General features: G+C 36.6%; 1 protein-coding gene across 1 annotated transcript in view; it reads left to right on the forward strand.

The window, feature by feature from the left end:
• Positions 1-20,709, forward strand: part of Ge-1 (Enhancer of mRNA-decapping protein 4 homolog Ge-1) — a 527,075-nt gene that overhangs the window by 199,070 nt on the left and 307,296 nt on the right. The window contains exon 12 of the mRNA XM_090372439.1: positions 14,050-14,221. Coding sequence (XP_090228565.1) covers positions 14,050-14,221 — 172 coding nt within the window. The remainder of the gene's footprint in view (positions 1-14,049; positions 14,222-20,709) is intronic.

The raw sequence follows: 20,709 nt of genomic DNA on the forward strand, positions 1-20,709 counted from the left end.
TAATTAATATCTACACTAGGGGTGACCAGCAAGTCCATCGTGGCTTTAATTTCATTTGATCATGACAAATTTTAAATATATAAAAATAGATTAGTCAAAATCTAAATATTATTATTATGCGCCCCACTGCATAGACTTTTACAAATCCGTTGAATCACGTGACTACTCTTGGCGCCGCGCAGCCACTAGACTTGTCTAGTGAAATTGCACGCAGTTGTGGAGAGCATAGTGTATTTGTCGAATTCTTATTTAGCTTACTTAATATTAATAACTGGACAGTACTTATACATTAATTTAATAACCTTTGATTTAAAATTAATACAACGAAAAAGAGCAAAACTTATCATTTTCATCAAGAGTGGGAACTAGAATACATTTTTGTAATGATAAAAGAAAAATGTTTGATTTGCAATGCTTCCGTGGCTACATCCAAAAAAAGGAAATTTAGAAAGGCACTTCAACACACTGATTAGTAGTATTTTTGCATATAAATATCAATTTTTGGCAATGGCTAAGGATCTCAAAGAAAAAAAAATCCAATAATTTTGCAAATACAAAAGTTAATTTGCAAAAATATCCTGTTTTTGAATTTAATAGTGCGAAATATGTTTCTGAAATTAAGAAAGTTGTGGATGATTTTAAAACAATTGAAGACATTATTCAATATATTTCTTATCCATTTAATGTCGACTTAGATACGAAATAAATTGCTGAGATTTTTCACACGGAGAAAATATTACTTGAAAATGAAATTATTACGTTGCGGAACGATACCTTCCTAAAAGTCAGATCATCAGAAGAAGACTTTTGGAAATATGTTTGCCGAGAAAAGTACCAAATGTAAAAAAAATGCAGTGAACTTTTAAATTCCTGTTTTGGTTCCACATATCTATGTGAATCGGCCTTTTCGTATTTGAAACAAACAAAGACGAAGAATCGCTTTACTCTTACGGACTTGCATACAGAAGATTCTTTATGTTGGCCTTATCACAGTATATCACCGATTTTGAAAGCTTCACGGATAACATGAACACACAAACTTCGCATAAATTAAAATTTTAAATATGTATGAATTTAAAATAAGAATTATGAATTATATTTAATTTTAAAATTTATAAACAACCAGTTTTCAATATGTGTTGATTAACTTTTTTAACCATGTCAGTGAAATTCTTGAGATGGTAGATCATGATACATTTTGAAGAAAAAAAAGTAGATCGCATCACAAATTAAGCTGACTACCCCTGATCTATATGAAATTTCATTCTAATCTCCAATCATTTTTATGCAGTGCAGAATAGTAAAACTTTTTCAAAAATCCTCCACATTGTTTTCATTGCTTGTATCGGTTTCAGAAATTAATCTTCGTAACTGCGGGGACTCGGATACCGGAAACGCCCCGTGCATCATCCATGATTTCAGCAGTTGCCATTAAAGCATGGACCACAGCCTATGATGGATAAAATTAAGGGTTTCAAAGCAAAATAGTCTTGAGTCTGCAGGGTTATGATGGACACCATCCTCCAAGCTCAAGAAATACTGTGTGTTATAAAAGTAAAGCTACTTCTGGATAGTTAGCTTTGTCTTCCGAAATCAAGCTTCAATACTATAAGTGCCGATGGGTACAATGACTTAATTATATATAGTTGAAATTTGGAGTTTAGCCCTTTTTTTTCCCCTCCCTTCCAAGTATGCATATGCATGTACATTTTCATTATTCATTCAAAAAGTGTTATCAACAAATAATATTTATGTATGCACAGATTCCCTTGAAATCCTGGTGTTACCATCTACCAAGTGTTTACAAGTGATTGTACAGTAAACCCCCGCTATTCGTGGGGGTTATGTTCCTGAGAAATGTCGCGAATACTGAGTTATGGCTCCCATAGTAATAAAGGGGTTCCTTTCCAAAGTATGAAATATATAAGAAAAACTAGTCTAAAATTTTGTCTATGTATGTATGTATTATATGTACCTTCATAATATGACTATGTACATAGTCATATTATGAAGTACTATCATATTATACATAGTGAAATGCAAGCATATGGCATCAAAATGAAAATAAGAAACAATTTAATATTAATTGTAATATTTATTAAAAATTTCAAACAAATCTTTCAAACCAGCGCCTTTGCTAGCAAAAAAAAACTTATCCCGCCAGTGCTATCATCAGTTTCGCTAAAGTATTGATAAAGGAGTTTTGCCTTTTTACGAATGATGAGTGAACTTAACGGAATTTTATTTTGAGTTTGGTCTTCTATCCACAGATTTAAAGCGTTTTCCATTTTTTCTAATTTAACATCACGAGTTACAGAGCAAATTTTTGAAGCAATTAGTGCGTTTTCAAGGACACTACGGCGGATTTTTTCTTCCGATTTTTTGATTGATCGTACAGTTGACTCATTGATTTTATAATGTTTTGCCACTGAGGAGACACTTTCACCATTAGAAATTTTATCTAATAACTCATTTTATTCGCCAATGTCATCACCTTCTTTGATATTTTCACATTTCTCTTGTTATTTTACATACCAACTAAGAAATATTGTTCAAGGTTTAGGCCTAAATGGTTGTCAGATGAACTAATGAGACATATGGCAGAGAAGAAAAATGCATGGGATACATACAAATTAATGGGTGACATGGAAGCCTATGATAGATATAAGTTGGTCTGTAACCAAGTCACAAAGGAGATTAGGCAGGCAAAGGCAGACTACGAAAAATCCTTGGCAAAGGATGCAAAGAAAAACAGAAAAGAGTTCTTTACCTATTTAAACTCAAGAAGGAAGGGGATGAATCAGATTGGTCCACTGGATATTGATGGTTCAACAGTTGAGGATCCTGCTCAGGTGGCTAACAATCTAAACGAGTATTTTGCATCTACAAAGGGTACTAGGAAAGTTTTGCAATATGACGCAACAATGAATCACAGGAAGCTGCTTGTTGCTGCATGTTGAGACATGTTCATACGTGCATAGTAGCCGCCGCGCCAAGTCGATGGGCTCAGTTATTCATTAGTAGTGAGAGTGTAAAGTGCTTGCGATGGCATCGTGGTCACGAAATGAGATAAGGACAGTTTTGCGGTATAATTTTGTGCGTGGTTTAACCATAGACCAGTGCTTAGAAGAAATGACTCTTGCACTAGATGATGATTGTCCACATCGTACAACGATATTCAGGTGGTATAGAGAATTCCAAAGGGGAAATTTCACTCTGGAGGATTCTGAGAGGCCGGGAAGGCCACGAACGTCAGTTACGGAGGAAAACGTTACTGCTGTGAGGAAAATGCTTGACGAAAACAGGCGAGTGACCTACCAACAGATAGAGGATACTTTGGGCCTAAATGCACCAGCAATTCGTTCGATTCTGCAAGATCATTTGCACGTGAAGAAACTTTGTTCTCTCTGGGTGCCGCATCAACTGACTGAAGAGCTGATGACACGTGTGACTTGGTACCGGGAGATGTTAAAAAAGTTTGATAAGGGACAATCTCGGTATGTGAACAACATCGTGACCGGTGACGAGACTTGGTTGTACTATTACGATCTGCCGACCAAGGCTCAAAACAAAGTTTGGGTTTTTGATGATGATGACACACCCGTAATTGTCAGAAAATCCCGATCTGTAAAGAAGAAAATGATAGCTGTATTTTTCAAATCGAGTGGAATTGTGGAACGTGTCGTTTTGGACATGCAGAAGACAGTCACAGCTAAGTGGTATACTGAACAATGCCTGCCTAAAGTCATTGGATCTATGAAGAACCTGCGGCCAAAGTCAAGAATGGACACCTGGTAGCTCCATCACGATAATGCTCCAGCTCACCACGCCAAAGCCTGCACCGAATATTTGACCACGACAGGACTGAAACTTCTCGAGCACCCTCCCTACAGTCCAGACCTTGCTCCCTGAGACTTTGCACTGTTCCCGCATGTGAGAAGCTAAAAGGGAGGCGGTTTTCCAGTGATGAGGACCTTCTACGGGCTTGGGACAACGAGTGTGCTTTACTCCCTAGTGAAACTTGGCAGAACTGGTTTAAAGATTGGTTTCGGAGGATGGAGAGGTGTATTGAATGTAGAGGAAATTACTTTGAAAAAATTAAATAAACAAAGCTGTATTGCAAAACTTTCCTAGTACCCTTTGTACATTCACGCATGAGGAGTTATACAGGAAGGAGAATGATGTAGGTAAAGTAAACATTGGCAGTGAGCTGGATGATTTTGTAATAACTGAGGGAAAGTGGAGGAGAGATTGTTGAGGATAAACATAAAAAAAGCACCTGGGATGGATGGGATCTATCCAGTTATATTAAAGGAGGCAGCAAAGGAAGTAAGCAAACCCCTAGCCATAATTATGAGAGCTTCTTTGGTCTCAGGGGAGGTACCCATAGACTGGAGATGTTCAAATGTGACCCCAATTCACAAAGGAGGATCAAAGGCTGACACAAGTAATTATAGACTTGTTAGTTTAACTTCTGTTCCAGGTAAATTAATGGAGGCACTGGTTAAAGAAGCACTGCAGGATCATCTAGACAAGAATTCAGTTATAGCTCAGACGCAGCATAGTTTTGTTAAGGGCTGGTCTTGCCTGACCAATTTGATTGGATACTATGATGTAGTCACAAAAGAACTGGATGCAGGGAATAACTTTGATATTATATATTTGGATCTTAGAAAGGCTTTTGATACTGTTGCACATGGAAGACTGCTGCACAAATTGCAGCAGTGGGGCATTGGAGGCAAATTGCTGCTATGGATAAGGGGATGGTTGAGTGGCAGAAGACAGAGAGTGGTAATCAATGGACACTGCTCAACGTGGACTAATATTATTAGTGGAGTTCCTCAGGGTTCAGTGTTGGGTCCGTTGTTGTTTTCGGTGTTTATGAATGATATTGATGATGGGATATCAAGTTTAATGTCCAAGTTTGCAGATGATACAAAGGTTGGCAGGGTTGTTAAGGACACTACTGACGCTATGCTGCTGCAACAGGATCTGGAAAGGTTGAACAGATGGGCTGAGAGGTGGCAAATGAAGTTTAACATTGACAAATGTAAAGTACTACATATGGGAAACAGTAACCCCAGAGCAACATATCAACTCTGCGGTAATACACTGACAGTGGTGGAGAATGAAAAGGACCTGGGTGTAATTGTGCAGGCAGATATGAAGTTCTCTGAGCAGTGCAGACGGGCTGCAAGAGTAGCTCATGGAGTATTGTCAATGATATACAGGAATTTTTCCAGCAGGGATAAGGAGGTGATTATTCCATTGTATAAGGCAATGGTCAGGCCACACCTAGAGTACTGTATACAGGTCTGGAGGCCTCATTTCAAGAAGGATGTAGAGCTGCTGGAACAGGTACAGAGAAGGGCAACAAGATTGGTGAATGGAACAAGGGGTTGCTCTTACGAAGAAAGGCTTAAGTTTTGCAAATTACAGTCTGGAGACTAGGCACCGGTGAGGTGATCTGATAGAGGTGTATAAGGCTTTGAATGGTTTGAGCATTCTCAATGCCAATGGGATTCTTCATCTTTCATCTTGCTCAAAATAATCACCTCAGAGGGCATAAATTCAAATTGAGGAAGGACGGATGTCGGATAGATGTGCGGAAATTTGCCTTTGGCCAGCGGGTGGTTGGTTGGTGGAACCGACTTCCGTCACTTGTTGTTGAAGTCGATAGCCTAAACAAATTTAAGGCTCAACTGGACAGGTATTTCGAACGAACGGAGGGGTGACATAGGAGTGGAGTGTGTGTTTGTTTTGTTTTTTTTTTTTTTTTTTTTTTTGGCTGATGCTGAATAAGCTTGCTTTCTTGCATCAAGAAAATTAAGGGTTTCAAAGCAAAATAGTCTTGAGTCTGCAGGGTTATGATGGACACCATCCTCCAAGCTCAAGAAATACTGTGTGTTATAAAAGTATAAAAGTGCTATTCGTAGCCATATTTTTGTGCGGGTTAGAAAGAACTTGTCCACAATAAAGTCACTTTCGTCCGTTAACACACTCGAAAAAGTCTGTTTTACACTGAAAACGGTAGATTTATCACTTTTGTAAGCATATCAGTTTATAAATTGATATGCTTACAAAATTGATAAATTTATTCAATTTATAAGCATATAAATTAAAAGCAAACGACAAAAACTTCCATTACAAGTGCATAACACATACCGAACAAGGATTACGAAAAACATCCACGCTCGCGATTTTGTCACCCCTCTCCCCCCACCCACTGAGCGCTGTTGTTTTGACCGGGAAAGATAATTTTAGCCACGCCCATGTTTTTTTATGGTGGATAATATTCACGGCGCTTTAAAATTCACATTTTTTTAGGTTTCATTTTATATTAAATCAGCGATCGCGAATACACGAAACCGCGAATACAGATACTGCGAATAGCGGGGGTTTACTGTATTCATTTTTATATTTACATTAGTTAGTGCAAAAGCATCATTTCAATGTAGCCATTGTGAAGGCATTCACTCGTTGTGAAGGCATTCATATTGTGAATGCCTTCACGAGTTGCCATGTATTGTACTACCTCGAATAAATAACACTTCACCAGTGGAGAAGACTACTGTTATTTATTCTCAGCGGATATCACCACCACCACCACCCAGACGGCACCGTTTCAAAGTTTGTTGGCTTCTCTTCGGTGGGTGGGCAGGTACCCTGGTGTTGCAATAGTGACAACCCAGTTATGAAGTATAACTTCACAATATCAGAGATTCATGATGGTGTGTATATAGGCTATAAAATAATTAAGGGCAAAGGCCTCATGCTACGCGGTAGAATGACTAAGATGTAGGTTAGTACAAAAGCATTATTTTAACGTAGCCACCTACCAAACTAGTTAAATTAATTAATTAAATTGGCATCATTTTGGTTATATCTCATATTGTGAATGCCTTCACAACGAGTTGCCATGGTATTGTACTACCTCAAATAAATAATACTTCACCAGTGAGGAAGACTACTTGTTATTTATTCTCAGCGGATACCACTGATTTGGTTATATCAAACAGTACTGTCTGATATAACCAAAACGATGCCAATTTAACTACTTTGGTAGATGGCTACATTAAAAATATGCTTTTGCACTAACCTACATGTTAGTCATTCTACCTCGTAGCATGAGGCCTTTGCCCTTAAATATTTTATAGTCTATATCACTGCACACCATCAGGCATCTCTCATATTGTGAAGTTATACTTAATAACTGGGTTGTCACTATTGCAACACCAGGGTACCTGCCTGTGGCGTAGCTACAATGTAGCTACGCCACAGGCATTTTGACCATTATCATGGTGCCGACTAAGACAATAAGTGACAGTGGTACTAGTATATCTACCAAGAAGTGGAAAGCGATTGAGTTGGATCAGAAAATTAAAATAATAAGGATGTATGAAAATGGTAAAACATTAACAAGTTTCATGTGGAATTCAAATTTGTCAGTGTCACCGGTGAATACAATAATAAAGGAGAAAGACAGAATACGAGAAGTGGATTGGCACAAATGATGTCAAATATAAAAACTAAGGCTACGAAATATATACAGTATCAGTTTTTACAGTACAATAACATGCATTTTTTCTTCTTTTTATGGTTTCTTTTCTTATGAGCCACTCTGGCTACTTCACCACTGTCCCCAGATAAAGTTTTTAATTGAACTAATTAAAAATATATAACTTTTCTATATGTATAACTAATTAATAAAAAATATATAACTAATAAATAAAAAAATATATATAACTAATTAATTGAAAAATATATAACTATTTTTCTTCATTCTTCTTAGGATATTATGTGATTTTTGTAATTTTGGTATATCAGGGATATAGTAGAAATATTTTATTAGTCATTCTCGAGTTATGTAAAACTCGGCTTATGTAAGAAGTCCTGGAATGTATGTTTTACGTATGTCAGGGACTTGCTGAATTTTTCGGATTGACTTGGAAAACGATTATCTGGGATTTTTTTTTTTTTTTTTTATCATCTATCCTGGAAAATTGAGTCTAATGTAGTTGTAAAATTTTAAAAATCTTTAGTCTTCAAAAAAAAAAGTAGAAGAAGAAAAATCACTACAGGTTGTGTGCACATCATCCAGAAACTTACTAGTAAAGGGATTAAGTCCCCAATCTCAGGGTTCTAATTAACACTGCTGTAAACTTTTTAATTTTACCTAAGACCGTCTTTTGACAAATATTTGAATAAATCTCTCTAGAGAGAGGGGTTCGTGTGATATTTGACTAAAGGAAGCCTGTTTAAGTTTAATTTACATTTAAGGAGCATCATCTTGGTTTTGCGGTCCCAAGACAAAGTATCTTTGTAGCAGTTCAAAGTTTCAGTTCATTACGCACTGTCTGGGAGAATTTCTCAAGCTGAGCCCTTGATTTTCTGTAGAGGAGGATGTTCATATGCACGTATACAATGTCTTTGTTTTAAAACATTTCAATAGCCATTTGCTGAAGACAAGAATCCACATTATATAAGGTGGTTCAAGGGCACCATCTGGGGACAGTTGGTGCCCTTGAACCATCTCAGAAAGGCCATCATCAAACCAAAACATCAAAGCATCACCAGATGCTTTGATGTTTGGGTTTGATGATGGCCTTTTGGCTGGCAAAATAGTTCAGGACAATATTCTATGTATGTAGAGAACAGTGAGCAGCCCTTAGTTGACTTGATCAGTAGTATTGTTACACATCTGCTTAGAGTTGTCATATTGCATCAGTGTCATGCAGTAATCTGTAACTATCCCATGCTGCTTTCTTAGCTGTAAATGATCTGACAGCTCTCTTGTTATTAACTTTGGCATCTGTCTTTTGTGATATCTTATCAGTAGTATAAATACAGTTGTGGCTGCCAGGAAAATTAGCTTAAATGTTTTTCTAAAGTGGATTTGTATCCAGTGATCTGTAATTGTTTCCCAGTTGGTAAGGCTTAGGAAGGCCCTCAACTATCTTACCAGCCTAAAATTTAAGCCTCTGCTTCCTTAGACCACTGAAATTTTCTTGGACACTTAATTATTTTTTATGATATGGTCACTACTTGTTAATGGTGTGGCTGTGCTTTTATGTCTTTGATAATACTTGGATCTTTAGTTAGGGCAGGTCAAGGATATTTTTTCCCATCCCCTTTTACTTTCTCTTACTTAATGAAATAAGTAACATTTATCCAGAGTTTAGAAATATTGAACGCTTGGTGTATTGCTTGACCATGACTATTTATGTTAAAGTCATAAATAATGAGGCATTCATTGTTACTTGCATGTTCTAGTTGCCTAAAAAGATTTTTGTCTAATTTCACACAGTCATTGTCTGTAGTATATCTATCAACTTTGCATTATCATTAGACAACCAATACCTCACTGATTCTACATCCAACTTTGCATTATCATTAGACAACCAATATCTCACTGATTCTACATCCCACTTGTGCTCAATCAGAATCTGGTAGCAGTCACTCCATTCACTCCATTTCTGATAAGAAACATTCCCACCCCCCCCTAGCCATATTCCTCTATCTCTCTCTCTCTCTTGAATACATTGTAATCACTGTGATCATCAGGATGCCACCATGTCTTAATTAGCCCAAAAATATCAACATCAAAAGATTACCCAGCAGCTTAAATTAATTAATTTTGTTTTTGATAATAAACAAAAGAAATACAGGCATACCTCGAATAACGAATGGGATGCGTTCCACGAAATTACTTCGTTAAGCGAAACTTCGTTTTCAGAGGTTTAAATACTATGGCCAGAATAGGGATACGTTCCTACTTAAAGAAAATGAAAAGCTTTTTTTTCGCACAAAGAAAAGTTTTATTAAATAAACAGTCAACTTACATACAAAGTGAAATCACATTTTAAAATACGAGTCTAAAGTTGATTGTTTATGCTCTTTTTCTCTTTCATTTAACAATTGCCTATACGGAGTTATTGCATTTATAACTGATCGCTTAACAATAATACTTCTTCCTAAATCAGGATCATTTTCACTAAAAAAATTAAATAAAACGTTTTCAATGTTATTTAAGCACCTTTTTAAATCTTTGGTTGTTAACACTTTTTCGGCAGGAACTTCTTTAACTTTGTCTTATTGCTAACAAGGTTTTCTAAATCTTCCACTGAAAAACCATCATCTTCTGCATTCAATAAATTTCTAACATCCTCTTCATCGACATTTTCGAAACCTATTGATTGAGCTATCTGGATAACTTCATTTCTAATTTCTTCTTCTAGTACAACTTCTGGCCATATTTTGCGCCAAACTCCATTTAAGCATTTCTTAGTGACTTCTTTCCAAGAACTATCAATGTTTTCAATTGCATTTTTAATGGTGTAGTTTTTCCAAAAAGTTTTAGCTGTCATTTCCTCTTTAACCTCTAGTTCAGTTAAACTGCTTAATGTTCGACGCAGATAATAAGCTTTAAATGATGCTATTACTCCCTGATCCAATGGTTGAATCAGGGAAGTTGTGTTTGCTAGAAGAAACACAACTTTGACAGGAATGCATGTGTCCAACGTGTTAAGATTAGTAGGATGTCCCGGAGCATTGTCTAACAACAAAAGAGCTTTTTCTTCAAAGTTGTTTTTTTCGACAATACCGTTTTACTTCATGACAAAAGTGGTTAACAAACCAATCAGTAAATAACTCCTTGGTAACCCGCGCTTTTCTATTTGCTTTCCATATTACAGGTAAATTCATTTTTATGTTACCTTTTAACGCCCTCGAATTTTCTGAATGGTAAACTAATAACAATTTTAATTTATAATCGCCAGAGGCATTTGATCCAAAGAGTAACGTTAAACAGTCTTTGGCTGCTTTGAACCCAGCAGCTGATTTTTCTTCAATAGAAATGAAGCTTTTTGTTGGTAGCCGTTTCCAGAACAAACCGCTTTCGTCAACATTGAACACCAAATTTGGAAAATTTTCACGTTCAGTTATTTCCTTTAGTTTTCTGGAACCTTATTTGCAGCTTCTCCTGTTAATTTTACACTATGAATCCTGGCCCGTTTTTTAAATTTCTCGAACCAACCACGAGAAGCTCCAAAGGTTTCCCTAATTTCTTCAGTTTGTTTAGATTTCAGGTGATTAAACTGGAATATTTTTTTTATGTTAAATGGGGCTTGAAATTGCCGACTTCGTTATATCGAAGCTTCGTTATCAGAGGTAACGTTAACCGAGGTATGCCTGTATATTGATTTTGACATAATATAAAGTTATGTGCATTAATGTTATACATTAATGCACATAGGTTTATGCTATACACTCAGTTGGATTTACATTAGCAGCACCTACCAAATACCTCCTGAGCCATCTTTTGCCTCTACACGTCTTGACATGGACTCAACAGGGTGTTGCAGGAAACCTTGTAGTAGTGCTACTCATGCATTGCACAGTGTCCAGTAATGCCTGCAAGTTGTCATGTGGATGGTTGTAATATCAAGCGTCCTTTTTCATTATGTTCCAAACATGCTCATTAGCATTGAGATGGGTGAGATGGGCGGCAGTGGGACTGAATTCATTGTCATGGTCCCGAAACCAGCAATCTACTGGACCTTGTGGCAGTGTGTGTGTGTGTGTGTGTGTGTGTGTGTGTGTGTGTGTGTGTGTGTGTGTGTGTGTGTGTTTTCTTGTTGATAGATGCCAGAGTTGTCTGGATATGGTCTCATCGGAAGAGGTGTACTTGGTTGGCAACAATAGAAGGGGTGATGTTCCCATCATGTCATTAACAGTCGTCAGAGGACCCAGGTTATACCACAATAACAGTCCCCAAATCATAACACCACTACCTCCACCCTGCCTAACACGAACAATGCATCCAGACGTCATGTTGCATTTCAACAAATGCAATACATCCACATGCATGATAGCATTGGAACTGAATTCATCACAGCAGGCAACAGATTTCCACACGTCAGTGGTCTAGTGTAGGTGTTGATGTGCTCATGCAGGGTGCAGTTTCTTGTATCTCACAGAGAGTATGGGTACCCATGACGGCTTTTGACTGCCTAGCATATATGAGCTAATGTCTGCCGCATAGTCTATGATATTAGTCTTGCTATACTTACTTTGTACTGGGTGGTTAGCTAGACCACTCTGCTTTATCACTGTTGTGTTATAAGACTAGACCCTTGACATCTGGCCATGCTGCAGATGACCTTTGGCTGGCTGTTCCACTGCTGTTGAGCCAGTCATGGTAGACTTGTGACAACCCAGAATGGGAGCAATTAACCATGTTGGCTGTTGCCGAGATACTAACCTGCAGGTCTTGCCCTCACAGTCATTCCACATTTGAAGTTAGAAAGATCTCAACATCAACCCATTCTTCCTCACAAACAATCAACAGGGTTTCCTGTGGTAGTGTTACCCATATAAGATACTCAAAAACCGATCTTTACATATGCAAACTACAATTTTATATCAGCCATTCCTGATTTTAAGCCTTCACGAGCATTGTAGGCCAGTCCATTCCTACACAAGGTGTTGCTGCTAATGAAAGCTACCTTAGTGTATATACATTAACATTACATATTATGCATGTGCCAGTAAAATTCAAAACAAACCAAACATATTATGCATAACTCATTCCCAGGTAGAAAAATTTGTATTGATTTGGGGCTATAAACAATAGAGATTTTCTTATTGTTATCGATTTGTTTTCCTATTAGCATTTTACATTTATTTTGTATTAGCATATGCTATGTGGCCACTTTATTAGGTGCCCCTATCTAATAGCTAGCAGGTCTTCCCTCTCCTAGCCTTCAGATCAGCAAGGATTCGTCCTGGCATTGACTTGTCTAGCTGTCGATAGAGTGCTACAGGGATATGCTGGTCCATGTCGACTCAGCATACCACAGTTGTTGCAGATCTGTACTCTGAATAGCTCATTCCATCTTATCCCAGTGTCCATGGCAGATCTGGTAATTATGGAGGCCAGTGCATTAGACTAAATTTACTCTCATGTTCCTGGAACCAGTTCTGTGCATTTCTGGCCTTGACATGGCGCATTACCATTTTGGAAGAATTCATTCACTGATTGATTCACTGCAGCCATGAAGCGATGCTCTTGGTCAGAAACAATTTCCAGTTAACCCATGGCACCCAACTGTTGCTCTGCTGGCATTAAGGGGTACATTGCCATTACACTACCACCAAAACCCCGCATTATTGACACGTGGGAGGATGAAGCTGTTGATTCATGCAGTTTTGACCATATTCTGTTCCTCACATCATTGTGAAACAGCAGGAATGGGTTTCAGTCAATGTTTCCTTTACTGACAATTTTCTTACAGGAATGGAATGCAATTCAGTCACTGTTAGTGTTTTATAACACTGTCTGTGTTTTAAAAAGATGCACTGAGTTGTTATTATTATTATTTGGTTTTTAGGAGCATTAGTAACTAAGGCCATATTTCTCCAAGGATATGCGGTGGTCGTTTCCTGACCTTTCCGCATCCTCCGTATTTGGTGGGCACAGGCTCGAACCCCGGTCTTATCAAGAAGCGTGCGCTACGCACTGCTGCTTCTGCCCACCTGGCTACGGAGGTGCCAATCACTGAGTTTTGTGTGTTTTGAAATGCCTCTTTGGTTACCATTGTTTTACTGGGTTGTTATTTGACAACCCAGTATAACAGTGGTAACGAAAACTGCTAATCAAATACAATATCAATATGAGTATACCTGAAACACAGTCATGAAAACTCTAGAAGTGTTATAGTATCTGAGATACTCATCATTTTGCTGGTGTCTACTACCATGGCATGTTCAAAGTCACCCATATTTTTTGTCTTGCTCATTCTGACACTAAATTGCACACATACACCTTTCCTATGATCTGTTTAACTTCTTTATATTGCATGATATTACAAATATGCTGTTACTGAAGGAGCACTACTGTTCATGAAAAGGATAGGCATATCTATAAAGTGGCCATTTTGTGCATATTGTTGGTGGTAAAAATTGTCAATGTTGTTATTGTCAATTTTGTACCACAAGAAATTTCAATTTCTTGTGGTAAAAAATATAAATTTCAATAATTTTTTATAGGTGCTTTATGTCCTGCAAATACATCAAGAGCCATCAACCAGCCAAGCACATATTTATTCAATATCTGAATTTTCTGTTACGTTACCTGTTCTTAGTTTTGCTTTTATAGATGTCTCACATTGCAAAATGAAGTCATCACTATACACAGAACACTTGGAAAGTGCAGAAAATGGTAAGTTTTAATAGTAAAACATATTTACTAACCATTTGAATTTCCAAATTTCTCTAAAATCGTGATTATCTCATTTGTATTTTTATCTCTTACCTAGAGGCTTGTGCACACACACACACATCTACATGCACACACACCCTTTTACTGCATTCTTCATTGAATGAAAAGTTCGTGTGCTGTTTACAAGGTTAATTTTTCTTAACTGCATAACTTTCTACATAATTTTGACAAAAATTATATAGAAAGCCATTTTTAGATGCTGATGATCCGTTGATGCACTTCAAAAATACAAGTAGCAATCAGTATATGCCTAGCATATGTGAAGTGAGATTCTTTAAAATAGTGAAAAGTTAAAAGATGACTGCAGTTAGTTACTTTGAGCATGTTTACATAATGAATATAAACTGGACATAGATATTGCAGAAGCTCCCCCTAAGATATGCACAGTATTAAGTGAAGATACAGTAAACACATTGTTTAAAAAAATCAGGTGAACGGAAGTCTGTTGGCGTTAGATTCAAGCCAAATGTGCCAGGTGCTTCCAGAAAGATTCACTGTTCACAGTGAATCTTTCTGGAATCACCTGGCATATTAAACCAGATGTTTGCATTTACATAAACTGAGGAAGGTGTACAAACTGAGAAAATGGGGAAGGGGGTGCCAAGTAGTATTACTGAATACAGCACCTTTTCTTAGTGATTATATAGTATACTTAACTGTAAATTTTTTTCTGGTACCATCTAAAAAATGAGTTAGATGATAATCTCATTGTGCCCACACCTTTCTGCATCCTGGGAAATCTAAAGCCACCATATGCTATGGGGTAGTAATCACATAGATCAAAGAGGAAAACAAATTAATTATAACCTTCTTGTCTTCAGTGATGGATCACCTATGTATGTTCACCTCCATTCCGGAACAAACACTGCAGTATACTTGATAATCTGTTCAGTAGCAAGATTACCAATAATCTAATATGCAGCAACCATTTCCTATAATAATTGAACTACTCAATAAATCCTCTTGGTATTCTAGTAGAATTCCACGATGGCTCACTGAGAAAGCAGATGACTGGCAAATGTACAGAGTGTCCCTGGCATACGCAAAGCTACGTTCCAGGACATCTTATGGAAATCGAGTTTTACGTAATTCGGGAATGACTAATAAAATATTGCTGCTGTATCCCTGATAAGCCAAAATTACAAAAATCTCATAATATCCTTAGAAGAATGAAAAAAAAAAAAGTTATATACCATAACAATTAAAAATTATCTGGGGACAGCAGCAGTGAAATAGTACTGCTTTCACTTATTCTCTTAAGCGGCACCATGATAATGGTCAAAATGAAATTTTCTTTAAAGAACTTCACAGGGTTAAGTTACAAGAGATGCTGTCACACCTTACAACTTGCAAATGAAGCATGCACTACACGATGATAGTTTGACATAAAGTCGTTGAAAATGGTTGGACAAAGTGAATTTCAACTTCACCACAATAACTCGATGTGTAACAAATATTATATACAAAATGCAAACAAAAAACCTTCCACTTCACTCTCAAAGAAAACTGAATTGACTCTGCAATCCAGAAAGGAAGGAATGAAAGGATGCAGAGATGAAGGGCTAGAGCAGGCCTGGGCAAACGTTTTGGCTGAAGGGCCACATTAGGAATTCAAGAAGAAGGTGGGCTGCGCGTAAAACACTATTTTTAGATATATATTATTTGTGTTCATGAAGAAATATAACATAAAAAAAATTATTCTCTAACAACCAAGAATTTAATGAGATGAATGGAACTGTTTTACATCTTTTAAAATTTTTTTAATTTCGCGTGTTAATTTTGTAGTTGAGATTTTTAAAACTGCTTGTAAATGTTCATTGGTGATGCTTGATTGTAAAGAATTTTTATTTAGATTCATGATGGAAAATGTTTGTTCACATATGTAGGTTGATCCAAAAATAACCAACATTTTTCGGGCAAAATCTTTAAGTTCGTCGAATTTGTCCGAATTAAGAGTATCGTAAAATTTACAGATTTCCTCACAATGGTGCAATTCCCTTAAATCGGTATCACACTGCAGATTTATAATCTGAAGTTGGTTCACTCGGTGCACTATCAATTTCTATTGAAAACGGGTCGCACACTATTGCCAAACTTGTTTCAATTTTTCGGAAGTCGCCAAATCTTCGTGAAAAGTTGTCATTCAAAGCGTTGGTAATTTGACAATATTTTTCAAATTTATTTTCTGGAGTCTTCAGCAACTTCATGGTTGGAAAGTGGGTCTACCTTGTTAATCAATAAATGTCGAAGGAACAACTGGAGTTTTAATTGAAATCCATTCAAACTTTTTACCATATGATGGGCGTATAAATTTTTCCCTTGTAACACGGTGTTGAAAGTGTGTCACGATGTCTAGAGTAAACGCAAAATCACAAATCCAGTTATTATCAGTTAATTCATGAAAGTCCATAACATTTTTCAGTTTTAAAAATAGAATGATGTCATCTTTGAGATCTCATACTCGTCGAAGAACTTTTCCTAAGCTAAGCCATCGAATTTGGCTATGATAAGGAATATCTGTGTACTCAGATTCAATATCTTGAAGAAAATTAATGAATTGTCTGTGTTTCAGCCCCCTTCGATCGTATTAAATTTACTAGTTTAATAATACAAGATGTGACATGTTCAACTTTTAACACATTTTTACATAATACTTGTTGATGTGTAATACAATGAATTGTAATTAAATTATAATCAGGATAATTTTTCACAAATTTTATCCCGAATTTTCTTTAATGCTCCATTTTTACCTGTCAAACTTGGTGCTTGTTTGGTCTTTAAGAGATTCCATTGAAAGGAGCTCTTCAATAATTTCAAAATTAAAGGTACATCCATGTATGAAAATTAATAACTGTGCGGTATTCTTTTGGTCGTTACTTTGGTTGATGCTATCGAGTACCATGTTATGGATTCTAATACTGATAACAATTGCTCATTCAAATTTGTATCGATACATTTAAATTATTCTTACTACGGTTCGCCGAGATAAACTTATATTCTCAAATTTGTGTTTAATGTAAGGACGTATAATTCCACAAGCTTCGGTCATACATTCTTTAATATAGTCTCCATCAGAAAAAGGCCCGTTGCTTTTTGCAGTTATATGAGAAATAACAAAACTTGCCTCTACAGTAGCTTCTTGTTCCTTAGTTAGCCGCGTAAACACATTTTGTTGTCTGGATAAATTTTGAATCAATCCATCAGCAGTTTTCTTTCTCGCTTCCAGAGTTAAACTGGCACCATATTCGGAATGTTTAGTAGTGAAATGTCTTTTAATATTGTACTCTTTCAACACTGAGACATTCTCCCGGCAGATGAGACAAATAGTCTCGTAATTTATGTTAGCAAAAAAATATTTTATGTTCCACTCTTCATTGAAGACACAATGCTCTTGTTGAATTTTTTGTTTTTTATTCATTTTTATAAGGGCATAAATATTATTTTTATCGCTACTGGCACCAAGATAATAACCAAAGATAACACAAAAAAACTAACTGCGGGACGACCGTCAGAGAAAACAGATTGGAACTGTGGCAGGTCAGCAGTCCTATCCTATTACTCCCCCACCGCAGCAAAGCCGTTGTGTCATCATCATCACTGGTTGTCTGTTACCGTAGTTTCGCGCGTTAGTTTATAATCGCAAATTATACCATTATAAAAGTGCTTGTTGGCTTGCTCCAGTTCGCGCACAATTTCAAATTCTATCTCAATTTGAACAAATAGAGAGATGATAAAACAATTTACAAGTCGACAAATTCTATAATGTATTGCATATACAAATTTATTTTTCAAAAAGGCGTTGAATAAGTCAACTTTTTTCGAAAATACAATTAAATCTCGCGGGCCACACAAAAATGTGCGGTGGGCCATAGTTTGCCCAGGCCTGGGCTAGAGTGTAATTCTCCTAAGAAATAGCTAATGGGACATAGGCCATGTGGCTTTATTGTTGTGGGGGACTTTTCTAAAGTGCTTCGATGTCGTTCACTGTCTCAAACACATTTCGAATATTTCTTCAGAATTTTTAGAAAATTCTGAAAATGATATGTTAACTCTAGCTAGTTACACTGCAGTTTATTATCCAACATAGTTTTTATGGGAACAAAAATAAAAACTTATACTTATTGTTCCTTCAAAATTATCTAGAAAATATCTTTATGGTTTTACCAAAAAATTTTACAGAAGTCCGAAGTTACTCTAGCTTATGTAAGTTGGCGATTAACTGTATATAAAATTAGCCATACTTGTTTCACAAATAATTCAATGGTCTTTAACTGATTAACTGGTTGAGTATGTCACAAATAAGATATTGTATGCAGCAGAAAAAGCTATACTAAAATCCTCCTCAAAACTACCAGCATATCCAAAAATCTGGTGGAGTATCAAATGCCATGCAGCTAAAAAGAGCAAAATAAAGCATGGAATGCCTTTTGCCACATTCCAACTAGAGTTAATTTTATTCAGTAATAATGCACGTGAGCAAGAATGATGTCTTATGATGTAATAAAAATTCAGCTTGGATCTGCTTCAATTCAACCATAAATCAAGCTACTCCTATGCAAAATTTGAAAAACACTAAGGGGAAATTAGTGGTAAATATTGGGCTCTCCCTCTATCTATCATGGACTGGAAGGGACAGAGCATTGCTAATCTTGCATATATTGCCAATGCCTTAGGGAGAATTTTGCCAAAATGTCAGCAACAGAAGATTACATGTCAGCCATCCAAAGATCCAAAGCAAACTCAGGAAAACAAAAGTTAAACTTTCATAAACTTTTCTTTAAAGGGTGACAGCTTACCCTACATTATCCATGAACTATGTAGAGCATTCTCAAAATTTAGACATGGTGCTCTAGGACCGGATAATATTCATTATGCAGTGATATAGAAACTAAGCACCAAATCATTACAGTCGCCTCTCAATCTATACAACAGACTTAACTTAGAAGACATGGTACTTAGAAGAGCTGATGAGCCCTACTTACTATTGGCTCTCTCTCCTTGTAGTTGTCTTTGCAAAATTCTTGAAAAGATTATTAACTGTTGACTAGTATGGTACCTTGAAAATTTCAGCTTCCTTCATTCTGCACAATTTGATATCTAACAAAATAGATTGACACTGGATAGATTAGTAGGTATAGAGAACACCATTGAGAATGCATTCCTTGGATCCGATCATAACATAATGGTTTGCTTTGACATTAGTAAGGCATATGATTCCACGTGGAAGGTTGGATACTCCACAAATTACATTGTCATGGACTTCAAGGATATTTCCCAACTTTTATACAAAACTTTCTATATAAACTCACATTCTAAGTTGTTTTCAAAACTTCATTGTCCCAAATATTTTAACGAGAAGTAGGAGTTTCGCAGGGCTCTGTACTGAGTGATATCCTAATAATAATTGCAATCAACTTTATAATCGCTGAAGAACTCCCAAACACTGTTGATACATCGTTTTTAGATGACCTTAGCATTTCATGTTGTGCAAGGCGCACTATAGCCCTAGCAGCTTATAGCTTATGCACCATTAAACCTCCATCACACACACGCACACGTTGTGCAAAAAGAGACAGTTATCAGGGACATTAACTAAGATCAGTTCATGGGATGATCAATCAATGGCTTTTAACTTTATTCTCCAAAATAACATGCATCCATATTTTGTGGAATATGGATGCATGTTCCATATGGAATAAAGGGCTGCCAGTATAACTTTCACCCAGATTCAGAACAGCAACGTTATGGCCAACCAATACCAGTATACAACAGCATATGGTTTTGGGATCCTTGTGAGTAGCACAGTTGGTAGAATCATCATCCTCCTCCACACTGGGCAGAAAAACCTGAGTTCTGTTGATGATGCAAGGAATTTTTACGGGCCTTTTTCACAACCTGACTGGGTTAGTCTGTCTCAGGTGAGGGTAGCATGGTTTTTCATCCAGAAAACATAACACCGACCACAGAACATGCAATTTACTGACAATATGGCCTTAAGTTGCTGATGCTCCTAAAACCCTACTACAACAACAGTTCTTAAGAATCATATTAGGTAAACTTAGCTTTTTTGTTTAGAGAAAATTAAAAAGCCAAGAACATCATATCAGCAAAAACTAAACATTTGGATTTTCTCAGCAACTAAGTGGGGAGCTTAGAAAATCCAGATGTTTAGTTTTTGCTGATATGATGTTCTTATCATGCTGGTCGTGCTGAACTTGACTATGGAGGACTATTATATAGCTCAGCATGACCCAGTGTACTCTGTTGGCTTGACCCTATTCATCATAGTGTAGCACATATTACCTTAGGAGCATATTGTACTCATGAGCTTAGGAGCATATATTACACTGTGCATATAAAATTTGATTTTTGCCTCAACACCCAGAGTGGCAGATGCTTTTCACTCTTCAGTACATGTTTTTCCGAAA

This window comes from Mastigoproctus giganteus, chromosome 4, assembly GCF_048544385.1.
Source record: "Mastigoproctus giganteus isolate SK-2022 chromosome 4, ASM4854438v1, whole genome shotgun sequence".
NCBI lineage: Eukaryota > Metazoa > Arthropoda > Arachnida > Uropygi > Thelyphonidae > Mastigoproctus > Mastigoproctus giganteus.